At 42.5% G+C, this 26,771-nt stretch overlaps 1 protein-coding gene across 5 annotated transcripts in view; it reads right to left on the minus strand.

Moving 5' to 3' along the window:
* Positions 1–309: 309 nt before the first annotated feature.
* LRIG2 (leucine rich repeats and immunoglobulin like domains 2) overlaps positions 310–26,771 on the minus strand; it is a 57,796-nt gene continuing 31,334 nt past the window's right edge. For 3 of the 5 annotated variants that reach the window (XM_015148525.3, XM_077950984.1, XM_077950987.1), the window contains 9 exons: positions 26,703–26,771; positions 18,802–18,965; positions 15,358–15,678; positions 13,172–13,453; positions 11,100–11,549; positions 9,311–9,460; positions 8,949–9,002; positions 6,558–6,848; positions 310–1,631 (listed from right to left, as the gene is read on the minus strand). In XM_015148525.3, the coding sequence (XP_015004011.2) occupies positions 1,405–1,631; positions 6,558–6,848; positions 8,949–9,002; positions 9,311–9,460; positions 11,100–11,549; positions 13,172–13,453; positions 15,358–15,678; positions 18,802–18,965; positions 26,703–26,771 (2,008 nt within the window). In that variant the 3' untranslated portion in view covers positions 310–1,404. The remainder of the gene's footprint in view (positions 1,632–6,557; positions 6,849–8,948; positions 9,003–9,310; positions 9,461–11,099; positions 11,550–13,171; positions 13,454–15,357; positions 15,679–18,801; positions 18,966–26,702) is intronic. The other 2 variants (XM_015148534.3, XM_077950988.1) reach the window with 1 other exon arrangement.

Raw genomic sequence — 26,771 nt, forward strand, 5'->3', positions numbered from 1 at the left:
TGAACTTTCCTCAATCAATTTCTGTTTCAGTAAAAAAGAGGGAAGTGGGGAGTAAGAGGGGAAGGAAATGAAAGGAATTTCCAAACGAGTTTTCTTCTAGGTACATACAGCTGTGACAGGACTGCCAGGCTCCGAAAGAACAAGCTTTTTATGTTAGAAAGGGAGTATCACCTAGCACTTTTAAACAGATGGCAAATGACCAGAAGTATGAACCTCTAGGCCTGAAGAAGGCAGTTAATTACACCAAGACTGTGTTTATGTGTATACAATCACCAAGCAGCTGCCTCTACAGATACACTTCTTAACAAGTAAGTTTTTAAAACTTTTTATTTATTTTATTTATTTTTGAGCCAGGTCTCGCTTTGTCACCAGGCTGGGGTGCAGTGGCTTCACATAGCTCACTGCAGCCTTGATTTCCCGGGCTCAAATGACCCTCCCACCTCAGCCTCCCAAGTAGCTAGGACAACAACAGCATGCCACAATGCTCAGCTATTTTTTAAATTTATTTTTTGCAGAGACAGGGTCTCACCATGTTGCCCAGCCTGGTCTCAAATTCCTGGCCTCAAGCAATCCTCCCACCTTAGCCTCTCAGAATGCTGGGATTACAGGTGTGAGCCACAGTTTTTATACTTTAAATAAAATTTTTAGATATCATTAAATCAAGTTATTTAAAATCTGTGATCTGAGAAGCTACTTGTCAATATTATAACTGAATATTATATATAATTTTGGCATATCAAAAATATTTACATTGCAGCCAACACATATGGTCAATGAATACAAAAATTATTTATAAATGTACATATATTTACAGTGACATCCCTGGGCAATAGGGACAAAAAAAAATTCACAAGAATACAAAAACCTTTGACCTGGTACCAGTTGGTCAAGTCTGGGATTCTTGCCAAAGACCTTGAATATCAAAGCCCCAGTCTCAACTATCTGCCTGAAACCACTGAAGAATCCCAGGCACACTTCCCACAAGGCTCCAAAGTTATTTTTGCTCCTTGGAAGGCAAAGCAGAACATCCAAGTAGTGATGTTTTCTCAGGACCATTCTGAAGACTAGGGCAATCCAGCAGGTTAAGCAGCAATGTGACTCTTCCGACAGGCAGATGCACACTGGGGCACATCCCCATGGAACCATCAGGAAGCACATTTGCCCCGTATCTTCCCTCTGCCGATGCTGCACATTTTTGATGAGCCGTACCCATTTCTGTCAGCTGTTACCATTTCTTCATCAGGTATAAGACCAAACAACGCATGGCCCACCTTGGTGCAGTCAGATGCAATCATAAAGAAAGAGTAAAGCAAATGCTGACTTTGGAGTTTCTTCTGAGCTCTGAGGTAGTAAATGCAAAATTAATTAATGAGTCTCTGCCCAGATTTCATCCTGAAGTGGGTTTCATGTGCCTTCACTACCATCTTGAATGTTCCGAGTCCTACTAAAATCAAAACCATGATCCTGTAACCTGTGGCAGGACATGGAAGAAGCCGAACAGTCTGGCTCCAGCCCTGCCAAGCCCTCATTTTGATGAAGTTGTGGTGACTCATGGACTGGCTGCTGGGAAAAAGGAGGATGAGGCAGGCCTAGTTCTCTGTTTATGTTCCAGACGGGCCGCTGCAATGTTTCTGAGAATGAAAGACAAGAATTATCAGTAGTGACTGGTAAAACAATATCCTTTTAGCCAAATCCTCAAAGAAATAAAGATGTTCAATATTCCTGAATAAGGACACTGAAATCAAACACATACAGTCACACGCGCGCACACGCACCCACCCCCACCCCCCCCACCCCCACCCCCCCCACCCCCACCCCCACCACCCCCACCCCCACCGCCGCCCCCGCCGCCGCCCCCGCCGCCCCCGCCGCCCCCCCACCGCCACCGCCCCCCCGCCCCCGCCGCCCCCCCCGCCGCCGCCGCCCCCCCCGCCGCCGCCGCCCCCCCCGCCGCCGCCCCCCCCGCCGCCGCCGCCCCCCCCGCCGCCGCCGCCGCCCCCGCCGCCGCCGCCGCCCCCCCCGCCGCCGCCGCCCCCCCCCCCCCGCCGCCGCCGCCCCCCCCCCCCGCCGCCGCCGCCACCGCCGCCGCCACCGCCGCCGCCACCGCCACCACCACCACCACCACATGGTCTTTCGAATCCCTCTGCTTCACAAACCTAACCAATTATTTACTGAGATCATACTATATATCATGTACTTTCACACTGAAATCAAACACAGTCACACGCGCGCACGCGCACACACCACCACCACCACCACCACCACCACCACCACCACCAGAACATGGTCTTTCAAATCCCTCTACTTCACAAACCTAACCAATTATTTACTGAGATCATATTATATATCATGTACTTTCACCTGTTATTTTAGTGGTTCTGTTGCCAAAAATTTTTTTATTTTATTTTTTTTTTTGAGATGGAGTTTCGCTTTTGTTGCTAGAGTGCAATGGCGTGATCTCGGCTCACTGCAACCTCTGCCTCCCGGGATCAAGCAATTCTACTGCCTCAGCCTCCCAAGTAGCTGGGATTGCAGGCATGTGCCACCATGCCTGGCTAATTTTGTATTTTTAGTAGAGACAGGCGTTTCTCCATGTTGGCCAGGCTGGTCTCGAACTCCCAACCTCATGTGATCTCTCTGCCTCAGCCTCCCAAAGTGCTGGGATTACAGGCGTGAGCCACTGTGCCCAGCCACAAGATTTTTAAATAAAACTCTTTAGACACATGTAAAAGAACTAAAAGACAAAACGGTATCCATATTGTAATGAAAGTTTCATGATAGATAATAATCATTGATTCAGTGCAGCCATTACATCTTTAAATATGTCACAAAATTGTTTTAAAAATAAACGGCCATTCCCTTCCAACTCCTAGCATGTCAACAATTCTAACAACAAATGATAGCCAAAGGAGCTATATTAAATCAAATTATCTGCACACTGGTTTCAAATATGCATTTCTCATTCTTCTTTAGTACAATAGTGAACTATTTTCCCAAAGACTGTTTACTGAAAATTATATTAACTTCATGGGTGCATTTTGGAAAAAGCTAGTCAAACATTATAAAAACAAATACCCAGAAAAAAAAATAAAATCCATGTGAAAAGTAAGCTAGATCAGGGTTTCTCAAGTTTTAATTAATATGCACACAAATAACTTGAGGATCTTGTTAAATGTAGACTCTGATTTGCTAGGTCTGCGCTGGGATCATTCTAACAAGCTCTTAGGTAATGGTGATGCTGATAGTCAATAGACCTGACTTTGAGTAAGAAGAAGCTAGGATACCCTAAGTAAAAAATGGCCAATGCGCCAAAGCACTTTCATTTGCTGATTTCCTTACTTACGGACCAGTTTAAAAATTAAGGCATCCCTAAAGTTAGAAAAAAGATGGACTACATTTCTGGTCCTTCTTAAACCCTTTTTGTGTTAACTCTTCTAAGACATCCAACTTAAAGTGGATTTACTGTTGATGCATTTCTTTCATGAACACTTAATGTAAAGATTAAGAGATTTAACTTCAATAATAATAGTGCTTCAATAATAGTGCTTTCCTCTGACCTGTAACCTCTTTGGAAGACTTTAATCTCTTAAGAACAACAGGCCGGGCGCAGTGGCTCAAGCCTGTAATCTCAGCACTTTGGGAGGCCGGGACAGGCGGATCACGAGGTCAGGAGATCGAGACCATCCTGGCGAACACGGTGAAACCCCGTCTCTACTAAAAAATACAAAAAACTAGCCGGGCAAGGTGGCGGGCGCCTGTAGTCCCAGCTACTCGGGAGGCTGAGGCAGGAGAATGGCGTAAACCTGGGAGGTGGAGCTTGCAGTGAGCTGAGATCCAGCCACTGCACTCCAGCCTGGGCAACAGAGCGAGACTCCGTATCTAAAAAAAAAAAAAAAAAACAGAGACTGGGTGCAGTGGCTCATACCTGTAATCACAACACTTTGGGAGGCTGAGGTGGGTGGATCACCTGAGGTCAGGAGTTCAAGACCAGCCTGGCCAACATGGTGAAACCCTGTCTCTATTTTTAAAAAATACAAAAAATTAGCCGGGCGTGGTGGTGGGCACCTGTAATCCCAGCTACTCAGGAGGCTGAGGCAGGAGACTCGCTTGAACATGGAAGGCAGAGGTTGCAGTGAGCCGAGATCGTGCCACTGCACTCCAGCCTGGGCAACAGAGCGAGACTCTGTATCTTTAAAAAAAAAAAAAAAAAAAAAAAAGCGAGCATATCTTAGAAACTTTCACAGATGGTTCTGGCAGGAGTAAATGATCTAATGTGGGACATGAAGTAGTAAATGCAAAATTAATAAGTCTCTGGCCAGATTTCATCCTGAAGAGAGTTTCATGTACCCTCACTACCATCTTGAATGTTCCAAGTCCTACTAAAATCAAAAGCATGATCCTGTAACCTGTGGGACATAATCAAACGTGGGACATTAGATCATTCACTCCTGCCAGAACTATCCCCAGGAGTATCACAGTATACTTTGCCTTCCTCTGGAAACCTGTAGTTCTCACCTCCTACCCTATCTTTGTTGTTGTTGTTGTTGTTGTTGTTGTTGTTTTCAGACAGAGTCTCACCCTGATGTCCAGGCTGGAGTGCAATCACTCAATCTCAGCTCACTGCAAACTCCACCTCCTGGGTTCAAGTGATTCTCCTGCCTCAGCCTCCCAAGTAGCTGGGATTACGGGCGCCCACCACCATGCCCAGCTAATTTTTAATTTTTTTAGTAGAGATGGGGTTTCACTATGTTGTCCAGGCTGGTCTCGAACTCCTGACCTTGTGATCCACCCGCCTTGGTCTCCCAAAGTGCTGGGATTACAAAAGTGAGCCACTGCACCCAGCCTGACCTCCTACCCTATTCCAGTGCTCCTGCATGTCAGGCTGACAGAAGGATGAAAGCTGATGAAAAGCTTGGATGGACAGGAAGACATGCTCAGCATTACTCTCCATGATCTAGAAAGAGTTTTGTTTCAAATGCCAAGTGGTTATCAAATGCCTAATCTATACAGTATAATGTATATTTCTTTTCCTGGGCCATGTGAGACAGGGGACACAAGCCCAAAACTGCATTCTCACTTATGACCTTGATCGTACCTCATAGAAGAAAACACTCGCCAAGTGAAGCTGAGCTTAAATGTTTACCTACTAGAACAGCAACGAAACAAAACATGTTCGCTCGAACCTGGGAGGCAGAGGTTGCAGTGAGCCGAGATCACGCCACTGGACTCCAGCCTGGGCGACAGGGCTAGAATACATCTCAAATTAAAAAAAAAAATCTTCTCAGTAGGCCAGGCACGGTGGCTCATGCCTGTAATCCCAGCACTTTGGGAGGCCAAGGTGGACGGATCACCTGAGGTCTGGAGTTCGAGACCAGCCTGAGCAACATGGAGAAACCCCATCTCTACTAAAAATACAAAATTAGCTGGGCATGGTAGCACATGCCTGTAATCCCAGCTACTCGGGAGGCTGAGGCAGAAGAATTGCTTAAATCTGGGAGGCGGAGGTTGTGGTGAGCCGAGATTGCGTCATTGTACTCCAGCTTGGGAAACAAGAGCAAACCTCCATTTCCAAAAAAAAAAAAAAAAATCTTCTCAGTAAAAACCATCACCAAATTATGCCGAAATTTTATTATTACTATTTTTTGGAGACAGAGTCTCACTCTGTTGCCCAGGCTGGAGTGCAGTGGCATGATCTTGGCTCACTGCAACCTCCATCTCTTGAGCTTAAGTGATTCTCGTGCCTCAGCCTCCTGAGTAGGTGGGATTACAGGCGCCCGCCACCACACCTGGCTAATTTTTGTATTTTTAGTAGAGACGGGGTTTCACTATGTTGGCCAGGCTGGTCTCAAACTCCTGACCTCAAATGATCCACCCGCTTTGGCCTCCCAAAATGCTAAAATTACAGGTGTGAGCCACTGCGCCCAGCCCCCCATATTTTATTCTTTATTTAAATAAAGATGGGAGAAAAATTAATACCCTATATGATACCAGGTGTGGTGGCTCACACCAGTAATCCCAGCACTTTGGGAAGCCAAGGCAGGCAAATCACATGAGGTCAGGAGATCATGACCAGCCTGGCCAACATGGTTAAACCCCATCTCTACTAAAAATACAAAAATTAATTAGCTGGGTGTGGTGGTGCACGCCTGTAGTCCCAGCTTCTTGGGAGGCTGAGGTACGAGAATTGCTTGAACCGGGAGGCAGAGGTTGGAGTGAGCTGGGATTGCGCCACTACATTCCAACCTGGGCGACACAGCGAGACTCTGTCTCAAATAAATAAATACCCTGTATGAAATGTTTTTGTGTGTGGCCTCTCAATTTTTAGTAGTGTGATGTTGTTACCCCCACAAAAGTTGTTTCCATCCTATAGATGAAGACTTCTTTGTAACCCTAGTATGTAGAAATCTCTGGCTATAGTTTACACCATTTAACAATGGCCAGTTTCTCCTATATACCAATCCGTTTGCTTCCTGTCAAATGAGAGCACTACCTATATGACAGAAGGAAGAGTCAATTAGACGAAAGTAAAAACAAAAAAACAAAAATGCATCCCTTACCACCACTCATCGGTGTGGACGGAAGTTTCTTCTCACTTATCCTCTCATGGTTGGTGGGAAAGGCAGATGGCTCTCCGTCAGCTGACGATATCAGGCTCTCTAGGGCAGTAGTATCCTGGGGAAGATGAGCTAAATATGTCTCTTTAGGCACCTGGACCATGAGGCTCGACAGTGTCTGATCAAGAACATCCTCCTCAGAAATATAGGTGTATGGACAGTATTCTCGGGTCCTGGAGTAGATGTTGGCATTGTCATAACAATCTGAGCAAATCACCCGGGTACTAGTGCCACCTAATAACAAGAAAAAGAATCTAAATATCTTTCTGTTAAGGAATTATTTTTTGCCAATCATCAGTTTTCTTCAACGGTTGTCATCATTGCTAGCATGTATTGAGCACTTACTTTATAAAGTAGGTGAAGTTTCAAGCCCTTTCTGTGAATTGATTCATTAATCCTCACAACATCCTTATGAGGTAGGTATTATTATTATCCCCACTTTACAGACAGGGTAAACTAAACTATAGCACAGAGAAGTTAAGTAACTTAACCAAAGTCATACTGCCAGAGTGAGGAGCAGAAACAGCCATTCTGGCTCCAGAGCCCATGCTCTTGAAAACTACACTGAAACATATCTATCGTGGATGGATAGATCATGCCCAAATCAAGGGAGCAAGATAAAGCTGGTACTGTGCTACAAGACACATGCTTGGCTTAAGCAAACTAAGTCAGAGAATAAGGAGTTATGACTTCACTTCATGAAAAACCATGTTACTTTCATGAGTCAAGAGGTTAAGTAACACCAATTGCTACAAGCATCCCTAGAGAAAGCTTCTGACAATGAGTCCTGCCTGACAAGTACATGGTTGACAGAAGTATAGGTTTAATAATGAACTCCCTGGATTATTATGTGCTTTGAAAACTGAATGATGAAGGAGAGAAGAGAGAGAGAGAAATAGAGTGAGTCACTTATTCAAAATCATGCAACAGGCTAGGAGCAGTGGCTCACGCCTGTAATCCCAACACTTTGGGAGGCCGAGGCAGGTGGATCACCTGAGGTCTGCAGTTTGAGACCAGCCTGGCCAACATGGTGAAACCGTGTCTCTACTAAAAATACAAAATTAGCTGGGCGTGGTGGTGGGTGCCTGTAATCCCAGCTACTCGGGAGGCTGAGACAGGAGAATCACTTGAACCTGGGAGGCAAAGGTTACAGTGAGCTGAGATGGCGCCATTGCACTCCAGCCTGGGTGACAAGAATGAAACTCTGTCTCAAAAAAACAAAAAAACAAAATCACGCAACAGAATGTTAGAACTGGAAGAGAGTGAAAAGTAATTTAGTTTAACCCAGAAAGCAGTGTTATTTCCCACATATTTCAAAGAATAGACTTTTAAGTATTCTTTTAAAAGTCAGAAATGCTGGCGAGGTACGGTGGCTCACGCCTGTAATCCCAGCACTTTGGGAGGCCAAGGCAGGCAGATCACAAGGTCAGGAGTTCAAGACCAGCCTGACCAACGTGGTGAAACCTGTCTCTACTAAAAATACAAAAATTAGCCGGGTATGGTGGCACGCACCTGTAATCCCAGCTACTCGGGAGGCTAAGGCAGAGGAATTGCTTGAACCTGTGAGGTGGAGGTTGCAGTGAGCTGAGATTGTGCCACTGCACTCTGGCCTGGGTGACAGAGTAAGACTCTTTCTCAGAAACAAGAAAAGAGTCAGAACTACTATATTTTTCATGAAAAGCCAAAATAAAATCCCATTTATCAATTAGATAAAGTTCTGTTGACACTCAGTCTAAAAAAGTATCTGAAGAAATGGAATATATCTTTCATTTGTATAGTATTTGAAGTACCACAAAGATTTGTAAAAAAGATCTGTGAGAATCTTGGGGGAAGTGCTTTACAAACTATTGTTTCTTTGTTTAAAAATTAGAAAAGTAAAGCTCAGATCTTAAGTAACTAGTTCATGGTCACAGAGCTGGAAAAAGGAAGAAGTATCAGTCAAACCCAATTCTTCTATCCCTTAATTCATTCAGTTCTGTCACTCCCTATGGGAGCGAGGGTATGAAAAGGGTGGAGGGAGAAGAGCTCTGTGTATGAGTACGCATCTCTACATGTTGGGATGTAGGTTCATTTAATTAGAGAACTCTTTACATCTCTCTGATATATGCTGAGAACCACTGCTACCCTTTGTTGATTTTTTTAGAGGTAGGGAGTCTTGCTGTGTTGTCCAGGCTAGAGTACAGTGGCTATTCATTGGTGTGCTCACAGCATGATATAGTCTCAAACTCCTGGCCTCAAGCGATCCTTCTGCTTCAGCCTCATGGATAAATGGGACTACAGGCGTGCCACCATGCCTGGCTCTTAGATACCCTTTAAACTTTACTGAATGTCTACCTGTCAGGAAGAGAAACCAGCTTTCCTTGGATGTGGTCTGAAGGATGCCCCCGCCTGAAAAGGGTAAGAAAGAGATACCTGAAAAAAGTTTCCAGAACATCCCTTTCCTATAATTACACAAGTTTGGGAGCCTCTGCTGTGTACTCTAATCTCTTGTTTAATGTGTTTCTCCACTCTGTAAGATGATTTTCTTATCCTGTTAAGACTTTAGTCAATTTTCATCCTATTTTGCATGTGGCTAAATGCTTTCATTAGGTATCTTACTTTAAAATATTGCTTCAGATTAATGGAGAAACTACACACTGAAAAATAAACTCAATAGATGAGGCTGAAATTGTAACCATAAACAACAGAGTCATTACCATCAGTGCCTTTGTGTATATATCCATTGGCAGGAGGCATAAGTTGCTGGTGACTGCCTGCCTCAGAGTTGCTGTAGCCTTCCTGTGGCTCAGACAGCGTTCCTTGGGAAGACAAGTAGCTGGGAATGTCTGCAGGCAGATTGAGCTCCTCTGTAAAAGAGACATTTTTAACTCTCAAAGGTAGGCAGTTGAAGTCAACACTCAGAAGACTGTTTTGCAAATGTGTTCCACTTGGATACTATTTTTTTTTTTTTTTTTTGAGACGGAGTCTCGCTCTGTCGCCCAGGCTGGAGTGCAGTGGCAGGATCTCAGCTCACTGCAAGCTCCGCCTCCCGGGTTCACGCCATTCTCCTGTCTCAGCCTCCCGAGTAGCTGGGACTACAGGCGCCTGCCACCTCGCCCGGCTAGTTTTTCGTATTTTTTTTTTTTAGTAGAGATGGGGTTTCACCGTGTTAGCCAGGATGGTCTCGATCTCCTGACCTCGCGATCCGCCCGTCTCGGCCTCCCAAAGTGCTGGGATTACTATTAGCAAGAAAAACTGTATGTACCTAGGACCCTGACAGCTCTTGGTACTTCCCCTAAAACTATTTCTCACTAGAATTCTTCTCAAAGTTTCACCAAAAGAAACAAAACCTAAAGGTTGAAATCTTATCTACTGCCACACTTTCATAATCTATCTGACTAGATTTCTTTTCTTGCAGGATTTCAGGGTGAGAGGTGTAAAAGACTGACCTCAACAATCCAGTTTGATATTCAAGGGAAAAAAAAGACTGATCTCAATCGCAAGGGATCCATTCTTCCTTACAGCAAAATTATGATGAAAAGGAGCCTTTGACATTAAAGAGAATGCATCTGTAATGCGTTTTTAAGAGTCAAGTTTGGCCAGGCATGGTTGCTCACGCCTGTAATCCCAGCCCTCTGGGAGGCCAAGGCGGGCAGATCATAAGGTCAAAAGATTGAGATCAACCTGGTCAACATGGTGAAACCCCGTCTCAACTAAAAACACAAAAATTAGCTGGGCGTGGTGGCACACGCCTGTAGTCCCAGCTACTTGGAAGGCTGAGTCAGGAGAATCGCTTGAACCCAAGAAGTGGAAGTTGCATTGAGCCGAGATCATGCCACTGCACTCCAGCCTGACAACAGAGTGAGACTCCATCTCGGAAAAAAAAAAAAAAAGTATTTACAAATTCTTAAAATTGGTCAGACGTAGTGGCTCATGCCTATAATCCCAGCACTTTGAGAGGCCAAGGCAGACAAACTGCTTGAGCCCAGGAGTTCGAGACCAGCTTGGGCAACATGGCAAAACCTGACTCTACTAACAACATAAAAAATTAGGTGCGGTGGCACATGCCTATAGTCTCCGCTTCTCAGAAGGCCAAGATGGGAGAATCACCTGAGCCTGGGAAGTCAACGCTGCAGTGAGCCGTATACACTCTGACCTAGGCATTAGAGTAACACCCTATCTCAAATAAACAAACAAAATTCTTTCCTCAAAGAGGTTCTATCAAAGAAGTTGAACATTTTAACAACAAAAACTCCCTTCCATCACATATCAGGTAATGTATCACAGCTCTTCAGTTTTTTGAGGGGAAGATGAGGTCTCGCTATGTTGCCCAGATGGGCCTTGAACTCCTGGGCTCAAGCAGTCCTCCCACCTCATCCTCCTGAGTAGCTGGGACTACAGGCATGTGCTACTATGACCAGCTCTGTTTTTTATACTGTACAATTAATCCTATACTACATTCTTGACTCAAGTACAAGCCATAGGTGTCATGTGGGTACTACTTACCTGTGTTTGTGATACTATAGTCTTCATTTTTCCTTCTCATGTGGTAAATAACAATGACCCAGATCAAAGAAGTGCCAACAACACAGCAGACCACAACAATGATGACAATGCCAACTGTAGTCCAGCCATCATCTTCATGCCCAATGCTACTCTGAGAAGAGTCACAATTGGGGGATGAAATGACATTTAGGTAAATGTGGCCACGTTCTGTCCCAAGGGTGTTAGACATAATGCAGGTATATTTTCCAGCATCTTCTAGCCCAGCATCTACAATGATGAGAAGCTGATTGGCTGCAGCAAAGAAATGTCGTTCTGTCACCAGCAAAGGCCCATCATCTTTAGTCCAGTTGAGACGAGGTGCAGGACTCCCTCCAGCTATGCACTGTAACACCGCAGTTTCACCTCGGGTTACTGTCTTATCCTCCAGGGGTCTAATAAATGAGGGTGTCTCTAACAGGAAAACATTCAAAAAAAAAATGAAAAGTTAGGCAGTTTTATTCCCTAATTCCTACTGAATTAGATCAATGAGGGTATAATAAAATGAGTAATTTTATATACTCATAGGAGGATTAGAAGTTAATGTTTCAGAACAAAATCCTGACAAAAGCCTCAATCGTTTCTCAGTAATTCCAGCTTAGGCAAGCTATCCTAAGTAAGAAATTCAGGGCAGCTGCAATAGCTGGAGGAGGTGAGCAGGGGTGACCCATTAAAAAAGGTTAAAAATAACTTAAAAAAAAAATGAAATTCAAAGATTTATATGCAAAGATGTTTACTACAAAATTTGTAATTTTAAAGAATAAAGAAAAATATTTTAAAACCTAGCAGAAAAATGATTAAGTAAATTATAGTATAGTCACATGATGTTTTACAAAGACTTTAATAACAAGGTAACTTGTGGTACAATATTAAATGAAAAAAATGTAGGTATATTTAACTACATAAAAGTGAGAGGGGAAAGTCTAGAATATGCTAAAATCCTTCAGTGTCTGAGTGACTTTCCTCCCCTTTTCCTAATTTTCTGTATATCTTAACATGCTAAAACAATAAATGACTTATTTTTCTAAGGCTGAGGTGGGCGGATCACGAGATCAGGAGTTCAAGACCAGCCTGACCAACATGGTGAAACCCTGTCTCTTAAAAAAAATACAAAAACTAGCTGGGCGCAGTGGTATGTGCCTGTAGTCCCAGCTACTTAGGAGGCTGAGACAGGAGAATCGCTTGAACCCGGGAAGTGGAGGTTGCTCTGAGCCGAGATCGCACCACTGCATTCCAGTCTGGGTGACAGAGTGAGACTCCGTCTCTAAATAAATAAATAAATAAATAAATAAATAAATAAATAACTTCTTATTTTTCTGGTTATACAAGTAACACAAACCAACAAACTTAATAATAATAACTGACATCTAGGAAAATACAGAACTGGAAAGTAGAATTTACCTTGGATTTGAGTTCCATGAAGAAAAGTATTATAACAAGGAAGAAAAAACAAAACAAAACAATAACAAAAAAAAAAAAACCCAGGCTAGCTGGGGGGAAATGTTTAGGAAAAAAGGCATTTTACCAGAAATAGGGTTAAGAAGAACACACTGAAAAGGAAAGCAGAAACTCTAACTAGAAAATACATTTTTTGTTTAATTTTTTTTGAAAATGAACTAGGAGCAAACAGTTAGTCAGGTTCCTATCAAGCAATAAGTGAAGCAGCATCAAATGGCTGGGATACTCCTAAGAGAACAGTGGAACTCTCAATGCAAACTCACTGAATGGTAAACACACCTACATGAAATAGAAACCTTACAGTGAGGGACTTGAAAAAGTAAGTTGATAAAGGAATTTGAACTTTCAATTATTGTGATAAGGATGCCTACCTAATTTTGCCCTATGTATTTTCCCACATTTCAGTTATCTGACCTACTAATTCCTAGACTGACATAACCCTGCATAAAATTGTGAAATAAGATAAAGATCTAAGAATCAGAGAGGTAATCTCAAACTTATTTTTCTTGCTTGTTAAGACCAAGAGTAGATCCCAAAGACTCCAAAAAGAGCAGGGACCCATGAAACAGTAAACGTACCTAACACTGTTAGGGAAGCATTTGCTGAGAGACCTCCTGCTATATTTTGTGCCATGCAGCTATAGATTCCCATATCTTCTATTTTCACGTTGGCAATAAAGAAGACGTCATCTTCGGGCATGACGTGCATGCGTCTTTCTCGAGCCGCAGGGAAGTCAGTACCACCATCTTTCTGCCAGGAAATCTGAGGTGCAGGGTGTCCCTCTGCAGCACATTCTAATCTGGCCATGGCACCAGTGCGAATAGTCAGATCCATTGGCGTTTTCAGAAAAGATGGCATCTCTGTTTCCAGAAAGACCACCAAGAAAAAGTGGGCAGGGGAACAAAGACACATATATATATACAAATAGGCATGAAAGAGTCTAGTAGGCAAAACACCCTGTAATGTTCCATTTCTTTGTGAAGACAAGCTCTCTGATTGAGAGTGAATATGGTTTTATAAATTAAAAAAAAAAAACAAAACCTTTAGAGATAGGGTCTTGCTCTGCCATCCAGGTGGGAGTACAGTGGCGCAATCACAGCTCACTGCAGCTTCAAATTCCTGGCCTCAAGCTATCCTCCCACCTTGGCCTCCCAAAGTCCTGGGACTACAAGCCTGAGCCACAGCACCCGGCCAAGAGTGAATATGGTTTTGAGGCCATCTCTTCTTCCAGAACCTCAGGGTATTTGGAGCACACTGATAACTATGTCTTCTAGGATGCATGATACACTTAATCATCAGCTGGAACTAGGGAAAGCAGAAGGCCACAAACCTTCTTGAACTTCCTATTTTAGAACCTGATATTTACCGTGATTCCCTCACTTATAAAGCTAAATGATGCTTCCCTGGGAGGCTGAGGCAGGAGAATCACTTGAAACCAGGAGGTGAAAGTTGCAGTGAGCCGAGATCATACCACTGCACTCCAGCCTGGGTGACAAAGTGAGACTCCATCTCAAAAACAAAAGATGTTGCCCAAACCAACATCTACAAAAGGAAACTGCATGCTAAAAAAAACTTATGCCTTCAAAAGTATCATTAAAAAACAGAAGCGAAACATAAGTACATCTTTTGGTTGCACAAAGCCTAAAATGTTGTAGTTATTCAATTTGATACGCAATAGATAAATCAAGCTATTTTTGAGAAGCTTTTGCAGGAAAGAAGAGTATTCATTTTTAAAATGATCCTGTGCGGAGTGGAAAACCAAACACCGTATGTTCTCACTTATAAGTGGGAGCTAAGTATGAGTACACAAAGGCATACAGAGTGGTATCATGGACTTTAGAGATTCAGAATGGAGAGGGTGAGCGGGGGGCTAGGGATAAAAAACTACACATTAGATACAATGTATGCTACTTGGTGATGGGTGCACTAAATTCTCAGAATGCACCACTATAATCCATGGGGAAAAAACTCACTTGTACCCCCAAAAGGTACTGAAATAAGGCTGGGTGCAGTGGCTTACACCTATAATCCAATACTTTGGGAGGCCAAGGCAGATGGATCGCTTGTGCTCAGGAGTTTGAGACCAACCTGGCCAAAATGGTGAAACCTCGTCTCTACTAAAAATACAAAATTTAGGTGGGCCTGGTGGCGCACATCTGTAATTCCAGCTACTCGGAATTACAGGAGACAGGAGAATCACTTGAACCTGGGAGGCGGAAGTTGCAGTGAGCTGAGATCATGCCACTGCACTCCATCCTGGGTGACAGAGTGAGACTCCATCTCAAAAAAAAAAAAAAGAGAAATTAAAATAAATAAATAAAAATACACACACAAACACACAAATGATCCTGTGTAACTACATTTAGACAATGATAATGACCATTAGACCCAAAAATGACCTAGATATTCCCAGTTATTATAAGGCCCATCAGGAATAAATTTTATAGTTATCAAGAGAGATTTATGGTTCTGAAATGAAAACTGAGAATTTCATAAGAATGTCTTCAAAAGCATAAACAGCAGTGAAAACAGCTTATCTCTTAGGGCCACAGCATTTACCCTTCAACCAAAGACCAATTAGAGACCATAAGTGGGCAGACTGACTAATCCAAAAATCCCACCCACTTGACACGTTATCACAACTCAAAAGACAGTAAGAGTCCTGCTTAAATGTCAGGTTTAGCCTAATTCTCTCAAGTGATTCAAAACAGAACATGAAAAATCCTTCTAAACTAAAAAATAATCAAGGAGCATAATTCCTTACCATTTACAGTCAGTTTGGCTTTCTGAGAATAATTAGAACCAAAGTGATTAGTAACAATACACTGATATTTTCCTTCATCTGTGAAATTCACATTGAAAAGATGTAAGATACTAGTATATTCCAGAGCTTCTCCAGCTTGCTGCCGATAACGAACAAAATTCTCAATATCCACGTCATACAGGATTTCACTGTCTTTGCGCCACACAGTGGACATGGGTGAATCACTGCTGCTCACTGCAGTGCACGTCAGAGTCACATTCATGCCTCTTAGAGCAATTATGGTTTCAGGATGTGTCCTTATCTGTGGCTTAAGAAAATCATCTAAGGGGAAAAAAATGCATCCGCAGCCAAGTCAGTTATATATTTTTGCTTTAAATTTTAAAACAAATACTATAAATTTGTGTGTTCTGTTTACAAAGTGGCATATTGAAGTTTAAAGAGACCACAGAGCTAGAGTCCAATTCCCTTGGTTAAAGATGGGGGAAATGAGGCCCAGAAAATTCAAATGACTTGCTCAAAGACATGTCAAGTCAGTGGCAGAGCCTGGACTGGAACTCAAGTTTCCTGACTTCAGGATCCAGCACTTTTCTACTAGCCCTTACTGTCACCTGTGTGCTCGGAATGTATTTCTCAAGCATTATCACTTATTGGGGAAAAACAGAAACCTTATATTAGGATTTCAAGACAAGTTCTACTTCTATTACCCCTTGTATATAATGTATGTGATAGATAAACGTGTATATGGCCAGGAGCGGTGGCTCATGCCTGTAATCCTAGCACTTTCGGAGGTCAAAGTGGGTGGATCACCTGAGGTCAGGAGTTCGAGACCAGCCTGGCCAACATGGCGAAACCCCATCTCTTCTAAAAACACAAAAATTACCCGGGCGAGGTGGCGGGCGCCTGTAATCCCAGCTACTTGAAAGGCTGAAGGAGAATCACTTGAACCCAGGGTGGGGAGGCAAGCTGAGATCATGCTACTTCACTCCAGCCTGGGCAAAAGAGTGAGACTCTGTCTCAAAAAAAAAAAAAAAAAAAAATATATATATATATATATATATATATATAAAAAACCATTATCCTTTCTGTGCCAATATAAAATGGGGAGCTTATGAATGATTTATATTTCACAGAGAATACCTAATAAAACAAATTATTTGAAAGCATTTTGTATGTGCACAGGTTTCACCTAAAGCAGTGAAAAAATCCAAATAGGTCAAATGTCCAACTGAAGATTGGCTTAGGGGCCGGGCGCGGTGGCTCAAGCCTGTAATCCCAGCACTTTGGGAGGCCGAGGCGGGCGGATCACAAGGTCAGGAGATCGAGACCACAGTGAAACCCCGTCTCTATTAAAAATACAAAAAATTAGCCGGGCGCGGTGGCGGGCGCCTGTAGTCCTAGTTACTCAGGAGGCTGAGGCAGGAGAATGGCGTGAACCCAGGAGGCGGAGCTTGCAGTGAGCCGAGATCGCGCCACTGCACTCCAGCCTGGGCAACAGCGTGAGACTCCGTCTCAAAAAAAAAAAAAAAAAAAAAAAAAAAAAGAAGATTGGCTTAGGACTAGCTAATAAAATATAGATTCATAATTAATAATGTTATTGGACTGACTGAGAGAAGCAGGTATATAAATCTTAACCAGTATCTCCACTGGATAACATTTCATTGTGCCATAAAAGCAGTAAGTGGAAGGGGAGGAAAAAAATATATGGTATGTCTATATTTAAAACTAAGTAAAAAGGGATTGTGTGGCAATGTCAGCATAATTTAACCTTTACTAGATTCTGTTCTCTTCTTTAAAATTTGTAAAAACAATGGATGTATTTTGTGGGCCCGAACTTCCAAGTGTGTGTTCTGTTCCAACCATCTTTAAGTACACTGTGAAAACAGATTTGGCAACATATAGGTACTCAAATGATCAGAGATACTCTAGGGATATGCAACATAGATACACTGAGCTAAAAGGTCTCCTATGTAAAGCTAAGAATCAGTCATTCCACTTTAAAGAAAAAAAATTTTTTTTTTTCAGACAAAGTCTAACTCTGTCGCCCAGGCTGGAATGCAGTGGCACAATCTTGCCTCACTGCAACCTCCAACTCGGTTCAAGCAATTTTCCTGCCTCAGCCTCCCGAGAAGCTGGGATATACAGGTGTGTGCCACCACACTCAGCTAATTTTTGTATTTGTCAGGGTTTCACCATGTTGGCCACGCTGGTCTTGAACTCCAGACCCCAGGTGACCCACCCACCTTGGCTTCCCAAAGTGCTGGGATTACAGGTGTGAGCTACCATGCCCAGCCTAAAGGAAATTTAAGTGTAAAGGAAAAAATTCCAAATTGAGAAAGAATAATATAGAAGTATACTTGAAATTGGCTGGGCACAGTGGCTTATACCTATAATCCCAGCACTTTGGGAGGCAGAGGCAGGGAGATCACCTGAGGTCAGGAGTTCAAGACCAGCCTGGCCAACATGGCAAAACCCCGTCTCTACTAAAAATACAAAAATTAGCCAGGTATGGTGGCACACACCTGTAATCCCAGCTACTCAGGAGGCTGAGACAGGAGAATCGCTTGAACCCAGGAGGCAGAGGTTGCAGTGAGCCGAGATCACACCACTATACTCCAGCCTGGGTGACGCAGCAAGACCCCATCTCAAAAAAAAAAAAAAAAGTATATTTGAAAGTATACGTGCTAGAATCAGGACAACTTGTCTATGACTCTCTCTCTCCCCTCAAAGAAAAAACACAACTCTGCCACTTTAATGTTATGAAACCGCATAAAAAATACGAAACACACAGAATCAGTATATTCATACGCTGCTGGTGACAACTTTAAACTAGTGCTATCTTTTTAGAAAGTACCTGGGGCTGGGCGTGGTGGCTCACGCCTGTAATCCCAGCACTTTGGGAGGCAGAGACGGGCGGATCACGAGGTCAGGAGATCAAGACCATCCTGGCTAACACGGTGAAACCCCGTCTCTACTAAAAAATACAAAAAACTAGCTGGGCGAGGTGGCGGCGCCTGTAGTCCCAGCTACTTGGGAGGCTGAGGCAGGAGAATGGCGTGAACCCGGGAGGCGGAGCTCGCAGTGAGCCGAGATCGCGCCACTGCACTCCAGCCTGGGAACAGAGCAAGACTCCTTCTAAAAAAAAAAAAAAAAAAAAATAGAAAGTACCTGGTGGCACTTTTCAAGATCTACTAAAAATGTTCATATAAAAAAACTCATATTGCTTGATTCAGGAATCTGACTACCAAATACCTAACCTAAGGTTAACAATCCCCCTAAAAGAGAAAAGCCTTCATTCATTAAAATGCCTGTGATCATTTTTAATGGCAATTAAAACTGTATGATTACAAAAATTGCTAGTGGAAAATCATTCTGGTTTTATTTTTTTAAATTCTGTTAAGATTATTAAGTGTGTAATATATAAAATTTTAAAACAAAAATACAAACCACAGACAAAATCTTTCAGATCCACATTCAGGATGCTTTGCCCTGCTAGCCATTCAGGGTGTGCACAGCTTACATTCACAGAATGTTGAAAGTTATTATCAATCAACCACTGAAGTAGCCACTTCAAATGGCAGTCACAGAGCAAACTGCTTGTGTTCAGAATCCTGCAGGAAAGAAAAGAGGAAAAGCATCCTTTGTTTTACTTTTTGTTCTAAACGTCTTCAGTATTAAAACCTTACCACACACCTATCCATTATTCTTGCCAAAAACATTCAACATAAATGTAATCATGAGAAAACCAATTGAGACTGTCTGCCAAAATTCTTTAAATGTATCAACCTCATGAAAGACACTAAAAAAAGAGAGGGGAACAAGGGTGGCCAGGGACCTATTTTGAAGACGACTAAAGAGTCATTACAATCAAATGAAATGTGTGATTCTTGATTGAAAAAAACCATCTACGAAGGACTTTTTTTTTTAACATTGGGGAAATTTGAGTATGGACTGTGTGTTAGTTAATATTATCTTATCAATGTTAATTTCCTTGGGTGTGGTAATGGTGATGTCTTCGTTAGAAAATGTACTTGTTCTTAAAAAATACATGCTGAGATATTTAGAGGTGAAGTGTCATCATGGCTGCAACTTTTAAATGGTCAGCAAAAAAACTGTGTATGTGTGTATATATATATATTTGTGTGTACGTGGAGAGAGAGCAAGAGCTAAAATGAGAGAGGAGGAGGGAGGGAAACAGAACAAATTTAGCAAAACGTTAACAGTCAGTGAATCTAGATAAAGCATATATGGTGTTAATTGCACCTTCCTTTAAATTTTGGAGGTTTAAATTTTTTCTCATGAAAGTATTGGGATGTAACACTATATATATTGGAGCATCGAGAGATCTCTGTTGTAGACAGCATATAATTACTGTCAAATTATTTCATGAAGACTAAAAACAATTCTGCACTAAGCCAGACTCAGTGGCTCATACCTGTAATCCTAGCACTTTGGGAGGCAGAGGCAGGAGGATCACCTGCGGTCAAGAGTTCGAGACCAGCCTGGCCAACATGGCGAAACCCTGTCTCTACTAAAAATACGAAATTAGCTGGACATAGTGGTGGGCACCTGTAATCCCAGCTACTTGGCAGGCTGAGGCAGAAGAATTGCTTGAACCCGGGAGGCGGAAGTTGCAGTGAGCCGAGATCACGCCACTGCACATCAGCCTGGGCAACAGATTGAGACTCTGTCTCCCAAAAACAAACAAACAAAAAACCACTTCAGCACTGTGGGAATGTATAATGCAATCTAAACTAAGAGCACTGAAAAAGTATTTGTGGTGTATAACCCTGTAAAACATATCTGAAAAATCAGTATTTTCTCTCAATGACCCCTTAAATATCCCATCCACTTAGAAGCAGGGAAAGTAAATGATTTTGAGAACTTGCTTTATGTACATGATAAAATCCTCATCAAGTTTAATATTTGAATAAAGTATCTAAGATCTGATTCCACAGAAGTTTCAATTTTAACTTTTTTTTTTTTTTTTTTTTTTTTGAGACAGGGTCTTGCTCTGTTGCCCAGGCTGGAGTGCAGTGGCACAATCTTGGCTCACTGCAACCTCCACCTCCTGGGTTCAAGCGATTCTCCTGCCTCAGCCTCCCAAGTAGCTGGGACTACAGGTGTGTGCCACCATGCCTAGCTAATTTTTGTATTTTTAGTAGAGACGGGGTTTCACCATGTTGGCCAGGATGGTCTGATCTCTTGACCTCGTGATCCACCTGCCTCGGCCTCCCAGGGTGCTGGGATTACAGGTGTGAGCCACCACGCCTGGCAAAGTTTCAATTCTAAGAATGAAAAAAATTGACTTACATTGTTCAATTGTTCAAAGTTGACTTATATTGTTATTAAACAAGGGGGCACTGGCAAAGATGACTGTGCTTTTATAATGCTTTAACAAGCTTCATTGAGTAATTTCTTCTCTAACAGTTGGTTTGAACAAACTGCTATTGCAGGAACTTTAATGCAACTGTGTTTTGAGACAAGAACCCGCTGTGTTGCCCAGCCTGGTCTCTAACTCCTGGACTCGAGGCTCCTCCCACCTGAGCCTTCTGAGTATCTGGGATTACAGGGATGAGCCACCACACCTGGATCTAATGGAACTTTTTTACTGAGAATTGTTGGTTGCTTTTGGTTACTTTAGAAGTCATATTTATAATACTTTTTAGGTCAACATTTATTAAAATCTTCTCTTTATACTTTTTGGTATTCCCCACAAGGCTTTGCATCAATAATAAGAAGTGTATGAAAAAGTTGCATATAAATTTTAAAACATTTTCCATTAAAATTATGTAGTAGAAAATTAGAAAGTACCACTAAACCAAGAGGGAGAGAAAGCCCCCCAAATCCTCACTACTCAAAGAAAACCACTGGAAATATTTTAGTATAATCTATCCACACACTTGTTGAGAGAATACCTTATACTCTGTTAAGTACTTGTGGTCAGGGTTTGGTTAGTATATGAAGAGTGGAAAGAAACAAAAGAAACAGAAGTGAAGGGAGCTATTGTGAATTAAGTTTTGTCTGTGGTCAGGCACTGTGCTAAATATTTATTTATTTATTTATTTATTTGAGACAGAGTCTTGCTCTGTCAGCCAGGCTGGAGTGCAGTGGCGAGATCTCAGCTCACCACAACCTCCACCTCCCGGGTTCAAGCAATTCTCCTGCCTCAGCCACCTGAGTAGCTAGGACTACAGGCACATGGCACCACGCCTGGTTAATTTTTGCATTTTTAGTAGAGACAGGGTTTCACCATATTGGCCAGGCTGGTCTCAAACTCCTGACCTCGTGATCTGCCTGCCTCGGCCTCCCAAAGTGCTGGGATTACAGATGTGAGCCACCGCACCCGGCTGAGGTAGGCATTTTCAATTCCATTTTCTAGAAATGGAAAATGAGATTTTGGGGGCATTCAGTATTATGTCTAAAATAAATAGTAGAGGCTGGGCGCGGTGGCTCAAGCCTGTAATCCCAGCACTTTGGGAGGCTGAGGCGGGTGGATCACAAGGTCAGGAGTTCCAGACCAGCCTGGCCAAGATGGTGAAATCCCGTCCCTACTAAAAATACAAAAAATTAGCTGGGCGCAGTAGCATGCGCCTGTATTCCCAGCTACTTGGGAGGCTGAGGCAGGAGAATCTCTTGAACCTGGGAGGCAGAGGCTGCAGTGAGCTGAGATCGTGCCACTGCACTCTAGCCTGGGTGACAAAGCGAGACTCCATCTAAAAAATAATAATAATAAAATAAAATAAAATAAAATAAATAGTAGAGTTAGGATATGAGCCCAGGTCTTATGAGTCCAGCTTACAGTATACCTAAGAAAACATAAATTGGACGAGGTCACTCCTCTTTTCTAAAGATACAAAAATTAGCTGGGTGTGGTGGTAGGCGCCTGTAATCCCAGCTATTCAGGGGGCTGAGGCAGGAGAACAGCTTGAACCTGGAAGGCGAAGGTTGCAGTGAGCTAAGATCATGCCACTGCCCTCCAGCCTAGGTGACAGAGGGAGACTCCATCTCAAAGAAAAAAAAAATTTTTTTCTTTTGCCATGTGTAATCTTATGGAGGCTGAAGAAACATCTAAAGGCTGTCTGGATATCTCCAAAGCCCATCTGAGTGTAGATAAAATATTTAGTCTATTTCCAATTATTCTTTTTCCTTTTCAACCTCAAGTCATTACTTTTGGGAGTCCCCAAGTCCCCTGAGAGATCCCCAGGAGGGTGGGGGGCCTACAGTCCCAGTGACTAAGAGTCCAGAGTGGGAAGGAAAAAGTCTAGCAGTGGGTGGACAGATGGATTTGAAGGGAGTCTTATCAAAGGGCTTAAGGGAACCGGAGGGAACATTAAAGGTGGTAAGAGGAGGAATAAGGAGCAGTAGTAATGGGAAGAAAGAGAGCTTACAGGATGCGGTCTGAAGAGATCCTAAGTATCCCAAAGAGGCCAATAAAGGTTCAACAAGGAGGAGGTGGACAAAACGAGTGGTGGAGCAATAGAGTTAGCAGGGGCTCAAAAAGAAGGGATTCAGATGCCAGAGAAATTGCCATGGGAGAAGTAGGATCCATTACAGAGAACAGAGTAGCCTCACAGAGTTCCAAGAACTTTTAGTCCAGGGAGTCAGGGAATAAACCCCACTAAGAGAGCCAGGAAGACCTTTAAGCCCAGGAGGTACCTTTCAAAAGAAGCCTGGCCTCTAGCCCAACTCCAGAGAATATATTCACAATCTTGAGAATCGAAATCTTTCCTTACCAGCTTCAACGGATGTTTGTCCGGAGCAATGGTTCATAGTCTGACTCACCATTGGATCCCCGATCTATCAGTCAGGAGTGAAGACAATGGCTTCAAAGGTGCACACTTGGGGTCCTGGGTGAGAGGTCTGGGGGTCCAATGATGAATCTGATCCTATCGGAGTCACAGCACCATAACTGTTAAATGAAAAATTACTCAGTGATACTTGTTAAAGCATGGTAAGGCAGACGTTATTCAGGATCATCTCAATAGATATAGGAACCATGGCGATGTGATGTTGCAGTTGGGGAGAGAGACTGGGCTCAACTCAGTGAGGGAGAGACAGTAGGGAAACAGCAAGGGCAAGTATAGCCAAGGAGCAAGGTGGGTTTGCTTTCATCCCATTCAGTGGATGTGAAATTACTAAAAAATAACATCCAGAGAAAGGGAGACTCTGGCTAAACCCTAACAGGATTCTTGCTGAAGACAAGCCAGGGTGATCAGACATCACCTGGGAATGGTCTACATTGTGGAAGAGTTCTTGCTAAACTGGTTTTACAGGGTTCGTGCTAAAATTGGATTTTACACAGCTAGGCCTAGGAGAAGGTTTAAGGGCTTGCTTGCCTAAAGGTTGGTTAACCAAAGAATCTTTGTCACGACTCCCAAATTATTAAATGACTCTCTGAAGATTGCGACTGCAATATTTGCTTTCACCTACTGTTTAAATTTTATGTTAAATTGAGTTCTCCTAACAGTTAAAACTTTCTTGCTGGCCCTCAGGTTATCACTGACAAAAAAAAAAAAAAAAAAAAAAAAGGCGGGGGGGTATACTAATTTGTAGTAAGTCACAACTTATAATTAAACTAAGCCTATGAGAAATAACTCAAAATATCTCAACAGATCAAAATATCTACTTTAAGAATCTGGCAGAAAATAACTAATGATGATTTTCATAACATTTTAATTTTAGTCTTTATTGTTAACATTACTCCACTTCTACCCTGTGCCAAGCTCTGCTGAACATTTTCTCAAAACCCTCGTTTCCTAGTATGTTCAAAAAAGCAAAAATCTTAATTCCTCATGGTCTATTATGATCTGCCTCCTGTCTCTTTAAAAAGAAAAATATGAGCATAATTTTATTGTTGGACCTAATAAAACTGTAAATTCGATATGCTTTTCAAGAACAACAAAAAAGGTAAGTTAGAACAAAGCAGTTTGGGATAAAAGAAAAATATCTTGACAGGCTACATGTCGTGGCTCACGCCTGTAATCCCAACACTTTGGGAGGCTGAGGCAGGCGGATCACGAGGTCAGGAGATCGAGACCATCCTGGTTAACACAGTGAAACCCCGTCTCTACTAAAAAAAAAAAAAAAAATTAGCCGGGCGTGGTGGCATACACCTGTAGTCCCAGCTACTCAGGAGGCTGAGGCAGGAGAATCACTTGAACCTGGGAGGCGGAGGTTGCAGTGAGCTGCAATGGCACAACTGGACTCCTGCCCGGGCAAGAGTGAGATTCCACCTCAAAAAAAAATTAATTAATGTAAAAAAAAAAAAAAAATACTGCAACAAATGAAGAGAACGACTAATGAGAAATAAGATGATTAATATCAAAAAAAATTGTACATATTTAATTATTCTACTCTGCTTAACTCTCTAAACTCATTTTACTTCCTATTCCTTGTGCCTGGGAAGCCATTCACCGAGTGTTCACATGGTTTGCCATTTCATTAAGGTCGTGGTTCAAATGTTGTATCTTCAAAAGAGTTTCCCCTCACTACTTTATCTAAAATAGCAATCCCCATCACTCTCCATACCTTTGACCTAGTTTTATTTTTCTTCAGTTGTTACCTGATGAGATATTATATATCTACTGGTATATTATTTATCTTCCTCACTAGGATTTACTGTAATATGCTATGAGCACAGAGACTCTGTCTTGTTCACTACTGTTTTTATCATCCAGAACAGTATCCTACATAGCAGATAATGAATAAATATTTGAGTAAACAAGTTATCTCACTTTATCTTCACATAACCCTGAGGGAGGTGCTATCCCCATTCTGGGAACAGAAACTGAGTCTTAGGCTAAGAGTTGGCCCACTGTCACACAGTTGTAAGGAATGGAGTAAGGATTTGAACCTAGGCAGTTTGAAAACTCACACATTTCCAGTGCATCTCAAATTATCCATGGTAAGGACCAGTCTTTTAAACTGCCAATCTACTGCAGACCAATACTTTTATAAACTACAACAAAAGTGTCACAGTAATGTCAAATTGTTCTAAAAGTTTCTAAATGCTTATTCTGCATTTCTATCTTTTTTTTTTTTTGAGATGGAGTCTCGCTCTGTCGCCTGGGCTGGAGTGCAGTGGCCTGATCTCAGCTCACTGCAAGCTCCGCCTCCCGGGTTTACGCCATTCTCCTGCCTCAGCCTCCCGAGTAGCTGGGACTACAGGCGCCCGCCACCTCGCCCAGCTAGTTTTTGTTTTTTTGTATTTTTTAGTAGAGACGGGGTTTCACCGGGTTAGCCAGGATGGTCTCGATCTCCTGACCTCGTGATCCGCCCGTCTTGGCCTCCCAAAGTGCTGGGATTACAGGCTTGAGCCACCGCGCCCGGCTGCATTTCTATCCTTATATTGTCATCAACCGGTTCTGCTCCACAGAGTATCCTTTGAGTAGCTTCCCAGGCAAGGCAAAATAATTTCTATTGTCTAGTGGTTCTTACCCGACTGCATATTTGAATCAATAGAGTTTAAAAACAATACCAGGCCAGGACTGGTGGCTCACGCCTGTAATCCCAGCACTTTGGGAGGCTGAAGCGGACAGATCACCTGAGGTCAGGAGTTCGAGACCAGCTGGCCAACATGGCGAAACCCTGTCTCTATTAAAAATACAAAAATTAGTCGGGTGTGGTGGCAGGCACCTGTAATCCCAGCTACTCAGGACGCTGAGGCATGAGAATCGCTTGAACCCAGGAGGCAGAGGTTGCAGTGGGCCGAGATCACACCACTGCACTCCAGCCTGGGGGATAGAGCAAGACTCTGTCTCCAAAAAAATATAAAATATATAAATATAAATAATACCAATGCCCAACTAACTTCCAATCCCCTAGGGAAATCTCGAAACCAGTAAGAGCAATTTTTAAAACTCATGAATGAAAAAGGGTACATATACACACTTGTCTATTTTGACATTTTAGTAGTTTGAACAGGTTAGAGACTTCTCTGACAATTATCCTAAGTGTTAAATCACCTCGGAAACTATAAAACAAAATTACCTGATACCTTTATTGTAACCCACACAAAGTGCTAAGAACTGGTAACACATATTTCTGATAATCCAAAAAGGAACAGTAGGTTATACAAAAAGCATAAGGAGCAGTGCTAAGGTCTCCTAATTATAAGCGTTGGTAGAACAGGCAAAACAGAAGGTCTTGATGCCACACACTCTGGGCTTTTCAGTGTTGGGTATTTTAAAATTACCTCTAGCCACTAAAATAACTGAGTATTAATACTTTCTTCCTGCCTGAACTGTGTGCTTTTGGAAATAACTTGGGTCACTCCCATCACACTTTAAGCACAACAAGCAGGAACAATGATCCAACTGGTGATCTTAAAAAGACAAGTTACTTACAGTTCTTTCAAATGAGTCTGAGAAAAAGCATTTTCTTGGATAGACATTATAGCATTATTGTTCAAATCT

The sequence above is a fragment of the Macaca mulatta genome, chromosome 1 (genome assembly GCF_049350105.2).
Source record: "Macaca mulatta isolate MMU2019108-1 chromosome 1, T2T-MMU8v2.0, whole genome shotgun sequence".
Lineage (NCBI taxonomy): Eukaryota > Metazoa > Chordata > Mammalia > Primates > Cercopithecidae > Macaca > Macaca mulatta.